Source organism: Mugil cephalus, chromosome 8 (genome assembly GCF_022458985.1).
Source record: "Mugil cephalus isolate CIBA_MC_2020 chromosome 8, CIBA_Mcephalus_1.1, whole genome shotgun sequence".
NCBI classification, from domain to species: domain Eukaryota; kingdom Metazoa; phylum Chordata; class Actinopteri; order Mugiliformes; family Mugilidae; genus Mugil; species Mugil cephalus.
Window position 1 is genome coordinate 17,748,445 of NC_061777.1, and position 10,226 is coordinate 17,758,670.

Below are 10,226 nucleotides of genomic sequence, written 5' to 3' on the forward strand. Positions count from 1 at the left end.
TCTGTTTTGTAGAGCTCTTTTTTTTTTCTTTTTTTTCTCTCTCTCCCCCTCGCTGTGTGGCCGCGGCGTTTTCAGACTCGCTATCGGTGGTCACTGCCCCAGTCGCGTTTACTGCATGTCAACCAGTTTCAACACCAGAATTTATCACGATTTATTAAACAATCACCAGGAATGTTTTATAAAAGCATGGTAAGCCAACATGCCTTCCGAAGAATGATTTGATTCGAGGCGAGGGAATGCGCATTCGCGAGTGTACGGTATCTTTAAGCAGCGGTTTGGTCCATCAGCGCGGATTTTAATAAACCGTTATTGCTTCATTTCACAACTGACTGCAGCTGTATATTTGCAGAAGGAGCGATGGATAAAAGAACTGAAGTGACAGATTTTTAATATCTTGTGGTTCTGTGTAATAGCGCAACAGCAAAGTGGATTGGACTGATGGTGGAGCATTTATGTAGATGAGCTGCTGCTTGTTTTTAGGTTTTTTACGGGTACCTTTACAAGTATGACTTTGTTTGAAGGTAAAAAAAAAAACCTTGTAATTTTGACTTGTTAATGCGTTGTACTTCATATGTTTTCATATGGAGCTACTATATTTGTACTAGGGTAGCAGTTTCCAGCGCGGTATCAGGAGAGTTTGTGAAATAGCCATAAAATGTTATTAAAGTGACTTGTATGAAGCAGAGCACGACCCTGAAAGCACCGTAATGTAATTCAACTGACGTTAATGTTCCTGCCAAAGCCAGGCAAAGGGTCCATTTTAACACAAGCCACAAGTGATCTTATCCAAAGTGTTTCTATTACCTAAACCAAATGAAAAGCAGCACAAAAGAGCAACATAAAAACAGACAAGATTGGCAATTTAAGCGTAAAAGTGTAAAAATGTGAATACGGTCCAAGTCTCTCAGATTAAAGTTCCACGTCTGACTAGAGCCAAACACACCTCCGAGCTCTTCTGGTAGACTTCAGTCTTTCTACCTGCCACTTCATGCAGGTTGTGCTCAACATCGCGAGAAGAAATTAAAATTGTGCGTCCACATCCACGAGTTAACTGATGATATTTTGTATCTTTTTTTTTAAACGCATTAAATTTTGCAACTATGTCATAAACAGCCGTGAGACTGTGCTGCTCCTTCCACGTGTCTTCATGCTGAGCTAGGGCGTCAAAACTTCACATTTATACTAAAAGAAAACTGATCTCCTCTTGGAAATGCAAATGAAACTAAATGTTTTCCAAAATGTCAAACTGTTCGCAACCTTTCTGTCCTCGCCCGTTACAAAGGAAAAAAATCTCTTTCAAAATCCAATTTTCAGATGAAATCTCTAAACTGACTGATAGTCCAGCTCTGGATACTCAATGAGGCTGTTAATCTAATAGTGCTCTGTATCTTTTATTTTCATTTAAATAACTCACATCACCTTAGTTGAGCAAAGGGTTGCATTGGTCCACTGGTAAGCGTTTGTTTTTGTCTTTTTTGTGGGAGAGGTAGGTTTTTGATACAGACTTAAGAATAAAGCTAATTGTGCGATGCTGTAGTGTTGTAAAATGTTTAAAACTCCAAGGACATGGCTCATGTTCCACAGTCATTAAAGGAGAGCTGAATTTGATATTGGATTAGAGATGAAGTTGTGAAACACGGACCAGCCTGGATGCGGTGTCATGATTTTGGCTCTCAGCACTTGCATTAAGATCCAGACTGATTTTCTCAGAACTCTGAACAGTTTGTATGTGTTGCAGGAAGTTGTTTAAAAACATTATTGACATGGTAATGGCCTTGTTTAACTTGCTTTGTTTGCGCTTTAAGCTCCGTATACCTCCGAAAACACAACTGTAGCATGTTCAAATGCAAATTAAGAGCATGTTAAAATGTAAATAAAGCACATAACATAACTGAATGTCTGAAATCCAGAAAATGATGTACTATTGCTGTGGATTACATCTCAAGAGAAAGCCTATCAGAAACACGAAAGCACACACAAGCCACAGGCATTCCCGCTATAGACACCCATTATCTACAACAGTATCCATGTGTTGCCGACCCAGAGCAGGAACCTCGGGGGCCGCTGTGGTCAGACGCAGGGAGAGGGAAGTTAGCACTGGCAAAGAAAAGTCAAAGTCAGGCGTTTTTGGAGTAAGATAAGAAGAGAGCGGCGAGAAAGGAAAAACTAAAATAACAAAAAGCCTCTTGAGGTATGAGATTACTGTGACAACACATCACTGTTTTTGCCAAGTCCGGGAATATGGCAGCCTTTTAATCAACAAACCCAACAAGGCGATAAGTGAAACGCGCATTCATCGCGGCGGACGTCACGGCAGCTACGGCGCGGCACCGCACAGCGGGGAGACGTCCCACTCCGGTCGCGTTACCTTGACCTGCGGGGGCACAATAAAATCCGAGGCTTGCATGGCATTAGCAGGTGCCGCAGCTGCAGCATAAAGCTCAGAGTATCCAGTGTCAGGCCTTTGTTTGCTTTTTTGATTTATTGCTGACCACTGCCCCACCTAACATGTGCGGAGGAGAGCTTGCTCCCCCTCCTCTCAACACCTTTCCCCAGATAAATAAACCCTATCGCTGCAGGAATGCCTGGGGTCCTCTGCTCTCCCCGCTTTTGGAATTCTCCTCCTGCTGATAAGGTGATGGTTTGGGACGTTTCAACGACATACTCCCGTCTCAACACACATTGACTCACGGACCCGACATAAACCACCAACACATCTGCTGGCCCTTCAGTACTCAGCCCAAGCAACGGCCACAAGTTAGAGATCGACAATGTGACTCAGGAGACGTAACGGTGAATAAAGGCACACACAGCATGCGGCCAATAAATGACAGTGCTGGAGTGAATGGGCTTTGAATAAACTGAGGAGTCATAAGACGCAGTAAACGATAACAGGCTACATGACGGTGAACTAAACTAAAAAAATACAAAGAAACTGGATGAATAGTAAAAGCCGACCTCTCCAGGAGAATCATTTCATTCCTAATCTTAACCCTAGCCAGTCACACAGAAGATGAAGTGAAGCTACGCTGGAGAGTTGCTTTAAATTAAATTAAATTTAAATTAAATTGTCTGTAATTATTTTATTCTCAGGTAACTTAAACAAACATGCTGAAGAAATCACTTCGCCCCTCTGATTCCTGGATGATCTCAGATCTGGTTAACTCCACCCAGGGCTCGATTAGCTCATCACAAGGGCCAGCAACAAAGGAGCAACTAGTCTTAAATGTTTTCCATATTCGTATGATCGGTACCTTGTTGTGATATTCACAACTTAGTAAGTTGAAATCCCCTGACAAGTTAAATAATGTTAAATCGGGAGAAAAATGGTTCCCAGCGGCCTCATACTAATTATGACTTTGCATTTTCCACATTAAGTTACCTGGTTATTTAGTTTGCGATGCGGTGATCTCACAACCCAAGGCTGATGTTTCTACATACAACTTTGTGTACACAAATTTCAATGTTGCCACCACCAAGTCCAAAAGTTTCCACTTATCCAAAGGTAGCAACATCTTCCTACCAGCTAATTGCAAGGCTAAATCATTAATCTGTTTAATTTATGCAAGTAAAGCAAAAAGAAAGAAAGAATCTGCATCCAGCTGAAGCAACAGTAGCCTAGCTGTTGGCTAACGAGGGATCCAGTAAAAAGAGGCTATTCAAGATAATTCAATGAAACAATTTGCGATAATATACCACTCTCAAAGGTTTATAGTGTTAAAATAACCATGCATCATTTAACATGGTAACAGTGTGTCTTTAGAGCAGCTGAGAACTCAGTTCTTCATTGTTTTTACTGCAGTAAACCCATAGATCAACCCTTTGAGTCAGTAAAAGCATCCGTCCTGCTAAATTGAGCTTTAACACGGACCAATAGGAAGAGTTTGTATGACTGCATAATCTAAATTTGTAACAGTTTGACACCTTTTTTTTTTTTTAAATCAAATAAAAAAAAAATCAGAATTGTAAAGAATAGGAAAAGTGCATAATATCAACGCTAGAGGTTTTAAGACGCACATCTTGTCTCTCCACCCAAAACCAGGGTTGATTTGTAAAACAGCAGGTACAGAGAGACTTGGAAGGTGTGAGTGTACTTCATTTTGCTTGACTATACTGTATCTATATCAGGAATTAGCTTGCCCCTTGTATAAGGTCTGGAATAAGGAAATGCTTTTTTGTCAGCAAGACTGTTTATCATATTTGAGCGACGCTCCTCAGTATTTAAAGTCTCGGGCACTTCTGGAGCTGCAGTCAGTCTCTCCCTCCCCATTCTCTTGCAAGCACGTGGGTGTAACCAAGATGGATGCAGAGTGGTGAGGCTTGCCTAAATATGCTCGTGTGCTAAATGTTGCGCGCCATCACTGTTTGCAGCTGCTTATCTTAGCTTGGCCTGAAGACATAAAAGAAACAAAGTTACACTTTGGTTTTTGTAGTTACTAAGCAGTGAATGTTTTTACTGTGGAGGTTTACGGGCACTCGTAGGCAGATGTTGAGCTTTTCCTCACGCTAAGCAAAGAGTTTGCCAACTGTAGCTCCCTATAAAAGTGGTATCGAGCGCATTAAGAAGTTAAAGAACCAAGTTAAAACAAAGTCCGGGCCATGCTGTAAATATATACTACTAGTGCTGAGCCTTAGTGATAAAAATATTGTTGTCCTATGGGGTATTTTTATCTTCCGCTGCATTACTATCGAGCAACACTGACATACTGGGCTTAAGCTCAAACATGCGGGGAGCAACTGGAGCTGTCTTGGGCGAGGGGGCATTAGGGCAAGGCTGGGCGTGCTGACCCCACACCCTGAGCATCTGTGCCCACTCATTCAGCCTGGCACCCACGGAGCCCGGGGCCATCAGTCATCGAGGACGATGACAACAAAATACGCAGGGGGAGGAGCACGGCATCGACTTGGGGAGAAACCACAAGCAAAGAAGCACCAGCGCGTTCGCACATAAACTGCCACTGTACCGTATGTTCCCTTCATTTGCCTGTTATCCATTAAAACATTAAAACAAATACAGCTGCCACCACGCAGCGCGGGGAGAGTTATTTCTCGGCGCGTCTCTGAGCTGTCGCCTCGGCGCATGCGATACGCGCGCACGTTCCGGGCGCTGATTTATTTATTTATTTTAAACTTCAAAATGACAGCGGTTTCTCATTCGCACTCTCCAGTCAGGCGATAACAATAGAGACGTGGAGCCCTGCTTTGGAAGTGAAGCTGCGCTGCTACATTGAGGATCCTCCTCCTCCTCCTCCTCCTCCTCCTACTCCCTCTCACCCCAGTGTTGAAGATCTGTTGGTCAGGGGCTGGGGAGTTTTCGGTCTCCAGGGGCACATCCCTCTGAACCGCCTGCCAAGCTTCTCCTCCATCCTCATTCTTGCTCAGCACTCTTTTTTTTAATTTTTTTTTTCTCTCGCTCCCCTCTTGGTTCCCACTTCTTCTCCTGCTCCCCTCGCTCAACTTTCTCCTCCGCGTCGGCCTCCGTCTCCACTTCCGCCCCTCGTTCCCAGTTACCCCCTCAACAACAGCACTTTTCAGCTTCACACTCTTATCTATTTTCCCCTCTCTGCCCTTCCGCTCCTCTTCCTCTCGCAAGTGATCCAGCTCCCTTGCAGCCGTGCATAATTAGGCCAAAACACAAGCCTGCGCAGGCTCACATCTGGAAGGAGTTTGGACATGGCAGTTTCCTACCAAGACGACTAAATATTTAGGTTGAGAGTTACTGCATGTGGATGAACTCATGACAGAGGGGGTGGGGTGGGGGAGGGAAGTGGGGAGCTGGAGATAAAGAAGAAGAGGGAAAGTGGGACGGGCGACTGGAGCTCATGGAAGACGGCTGAGACCAGAATTATGCATTGTTAAAGGACTGATAAGTGTGAGTTTGCGGAAGCGGTGATTTGTGCAATCTGACAGGCGGCAGCGTAGCCGGCAGAGAGCCGAGTGCAGCGCAGGCACTTAGAGGCCAAAAGAGAAGGTGACAATATCGGGGCGACTGTTTGCTCCTTTATGGCTGGCAGGAACAACAAACAGCCAACTAATAGTTTTAATAAACAAATCCCCGTTGTGATTTCCCATGAGGCTGAGGGGCCTCAGCTGGAATGTTCACAGGGGCCAGCTGTTGTGCATTACACATAGCAGCCGGCCCCGGAAGCCTCGGGCCTTGTGTCCTGCAGCCTCCGCCCGCTCAGCGTGGAGGAGAGGATCCTTCCAGGAGAGGAGAAAAGGCGGCGGGTCCGGCTGTCGGCCCCTCCGATCGCGAGGAGGATCCAGGGCGGCGCAGGGCACGGGGGAAAGGCTCCCCTGCTGCACCTGGGATACAGTTTTGCAGCCTCCGAGAGGACTGAGGAATGTCAGGAATAACACGAATATCAACACACAACTCCTCGCATTCCACATCTGGAGCTAATGTCATGAGCAGCGATGGGAACACGGGCGCTCGGAGAACTTGCCGAACGTTCAGGAAAACAAACCCGTTGCCCGGGAAAGGTAAAGAAAATGGCGAGGGGAATTGTTTGTTCCTCGTACGGAGCCTCGTAAACGTGTCGCAGAATGCAAAACATCTGCGCAAAAACAACTCGACCAAAATTAGTAGGTGCGTGGATAGAAGATTATCTTCAATCACCTCGACCACTGCTACCCAAGCCATTTTTTTCCCTCTGGTTTTTAGCAATGTGTTCCCCAGATGTTTATCCCGCCTTTATTAACCAAGAAACATAAGGCCCTATAAATGGACTGCTGGCTGGCTTTAGCTCTCCTGGGGCATAAATCCCCTTACTTTACCTCATATGCTTGCTGCAGAGGGGCAGCTGAACATGTTCTCTTTTCTCTCTCTTTTTTCTTTCTTCTTTTTTTTTTTTACTGTGCCCATGTGCTGCCTGCAGTCTGTAACATACTGTGGGAACGTGCAGCGTCTTCAGAAAGTCTGAAGAAAGTGCTGCGTTACAACAGAACACAATCACCACCCCAAAGATGTGTCAGTAAGACATTGGAAGGCCGTGCACCACGAGCAACAGTGTGTTTTGGCCAAGGTTGTGGCCCTTTCAAGTTTGGTCCAAACAGACCACACAAATATCTGCCTCATAATTAAATATATCACAGTAAACGGGCCTAGAATTAGTGCTGTCCAGCTCGTCCCAGATGTGTGTTTTTTTGTTTTTTTTTACTCCCAACCAGAGTGAGACAGCGAGACAGGGTGTTGCAGTATTTAAAGTGGGAGCCAACCCACCAATAAAGCAACGGGTCTGAAAAAATTAAATCTGAATGTGTTTCTGTTTATTCTAGTTTTCCGAGGCCAAGTCAGCTGGACCATGTGCACAGAAGAGACGGTTGCGGAGGGAGAAAGTGTGAGCTGAACATGGAGCGTCTGGCTGAGCAGAATTTAAAGTGACAGAGTTGTGTCAGAGAGGCAGGACCAGATGATGGCTACAGTCAGCCTGGCCTCACCGATCCTCTTAATGCTTTACAGAGAGGCAACTGCTCAGCCCTCTACAGAGTTAAAGTAGATCAAGATGTAAACTTGTGACCTAACAAGCCTTATTACTGCAGCAGGTCCCCAATACAGTTAAAACTAAGGTCACGAGGTCGTGGGTGTGTGGGCCTGATATTGAACACTGAACTCTAAGAACCAGTTCATTATGAGATAAATTACTCAACTAAAACTAATTCTCACCATCCTAGAACGCACGCATGTTAGAAATACGATCAGGAAATAAAGTTGTCATCCAAAATGTATTGATTGGTTCTTACTTTTTCAACAAAATATGTTTTACTATATTATCAAAGTCCAGTGGCACCACCAGAGCGAGTTATACTGATCGTGGATTGATTAGAATAAATTTCAAACTACTCCAACTCACAGTGTCATCGTCCTGTTGGGCAGCAAACTGGCATCCGGAAGTTCAGTCAACTCTTCTTTGCTGCAGCTGACCTTTTTACCCATCGCCTGGACGCCGTGCGCCTTGGGGCGCTCCTCCGAGCAGACGCAGCCGCTGGTGGAGGCGAGCGGCCCGGGGCAAGCCTGGGAGAGCCTCGGCTCCGAGGCGGACAGGAGGAGCAGCATCAGTACCAGACGCCCCGGCAGCAGAGGGATGCCAACGTCGGGCGCAAACATTGTCCTTCGGCTGGATCTCACCTCAGCTGCACCTCCGCCTCCAGTCATCCCATATCTCCACCATGAAGCTCTCAAAGGGGTGTAAGAAGGGCTGGAAGTAGCACGATTATATTTCAGGCCTTGGACGTATGGTGAAGTTGGAGTTCCAGCGCTCGGCGACGAACACGCACCACCCGGTCACTCCAGAAATATTCAGCACCGTTGATTTTCCAAGTGTCCCGTTATGTCATGGCTGCCCGGGCGCACGGCTCGCTTTGGTCCAAACGGCTAATAAATCCAGCTGATGTGTGTCCATCCAAACGCCTCTAACAGCTACAAACACGCGCAGCACCCCGTCTTAGAAAGTTACTGCTTGTATTGATTACCTTAAGAGGTTTACATCTCTTTTGGGACACTTGGGAGTGTCCAGAAAACCGTTCTCTCGCCCCTTTAAAGTTAATCCAGAGGTAAAAAGAGACGGAGCAGTCACTGTCAGAGCCGCCGTTTCATTTATATCAAGAAGTAAAATGGAGAAGAAGAAAAAAAAGTATAGTGGCTAACTTTTCTCAGATGCTTCCCTGCTCCTAAGAGTTTTCCTCGGTAGTTTCTCCAGTCCAGGATGTCTCATTGCTCTCACGCGCAATTTTAAAAATTGAACCATTGGAGAGTGGGGGGAAAAAAAAGTTTTAGTTCGGATGAGACGTGACCCAGTCTGCATAGGCTCCTGCGTAATTCCCAGAATCTAGCGGTTTTTGCCTGCTTGTCTCTGTCACACTCTAAACTCACTTAGTTACTACCCTAAGTGCGCCCATTCCGTCTTCGTCTGCGCTCTGGTCCCCGCGGTCCTAGCGCATCCGGCTCAGACAGAGTGAGTCAGACAGAGAGGAGGTTTCACATGTGGCCACCTGGACTCAATTCACACACCTTCATCAAAATGTATCACCCTGTCTCGTGGGCTATTTAAAGTACAGTAGAGGAAATTGTCTAAATGAAGCACGGCACGAAAACAAAACAAAAACTGTTACATAAAAATACACAAATCCACATTATTTGAACGTCCTATTCTGTTTGAAGCCCACTCCCATTTGTATTGGAAGGTAAACTGATCGTAAATTATCTCTTATACTAGTGTATTTATAATTTAATCCTGCAGCAGGACAATAAATGAGAACTTTAATGACCACATATAATCAAATATTGCTCCAGCGTGGTTCTCGTGGCACGTTTCTGTCGTTTGGCTGCTGTTCAGTTTGAATCAGCTCCTGCAACCAAGCAGGTTGTAGAAGTCAGGAAGGTCCTGGGTTTCAGTGCGTGCCTGCAGCGAGAGAGCAAACTCAAGTTATGAATGAATGGTTAAAGTCTCTGGTGTATTGTGTGTTTCGCCAGATCAAAGACTTTTCATTCAATCAGCAGGAAGGGGAGGAAGCAAGACTTTTTTTTTATAGATACACATCAGCAAATTCTATATTGTTGCAGTGCTGAAAAGTGTGATCTTGAAAACGCACAGAGCCCGAACCGGTGTATTGTTGGTGAACTTGGGGATACAGCAGGTACTTCAGAGTAGGTACTTCACAGTTATACCGAGCAGTAAAACTGGCTCTACGTCCAGATTTGTTTTTGCAGTCCTAAAAGCCAAACCGACCTTCTGAACATTAACAATTCAGTCGAGTGAGATTGAGAGTGTTATTCTTTGCATACCATTGTTTATGTGGTCAGAGTAAGTAAAATTAATGGCCTAACAAATCTACTGAATGTTGGTGCCTGCACAAGTAAATGCTTTGATTTATCTTGCTCCTGCAGGGCAAAAAAAAAAAAAAAAAACATATGCCAAACTCTAAAATCTCTTGTTGTCGAAAGAATAATATTTAAATAACAAAAAAAGACATTTCCCATCCCCCTGAAAGAATCCTTCCTCAAGGTCTCCTGTTCACATTTTTGGCCACGCGCGTGGAAAGTTCCCCAAATACAGTAACAGATTTCAGTTTTAAAAATACTTTTTGATATACGAGAGGCCCGGGAGGATGGAGACCGTGGCGATTCGAATCTGGAGAGCGTTTCAGAATACGAGAAGGTGAACCGGGGAAAGCTTTCGAAAGGGGATTTTACTCAATTGGGCTTGACGTGTATTCACTGACATATC

General features: G+C 45.0%; 1 protein-coding gene across 1 annotated transcript in view; it reads right to left on the bottom strand.

Annotated features, from left to right (window-relative positions):
- Positions 1-8,989, bottom strand: part of adgra2 (adhesion G protein-coupled receptor A2) — a 35,874-nt gene extending 26,885 nt beyond the window's left edge. Inside the window, exon 1 of the mRNA XM_047590823.1 lies at positions 7,854-8,989. Coding sequence (XP_047446779.1) covers positions 7,854-8,155 — 302 coding nt within the window. The 5' untranslated portion in view covers positions 8,156-8,989. The remainder of the gene's footprint in view (positions 1-7,853) is intronic.
- Between the last annotated feature and the right edge of the window lie 1,237 nt (positions 8,990-10,226).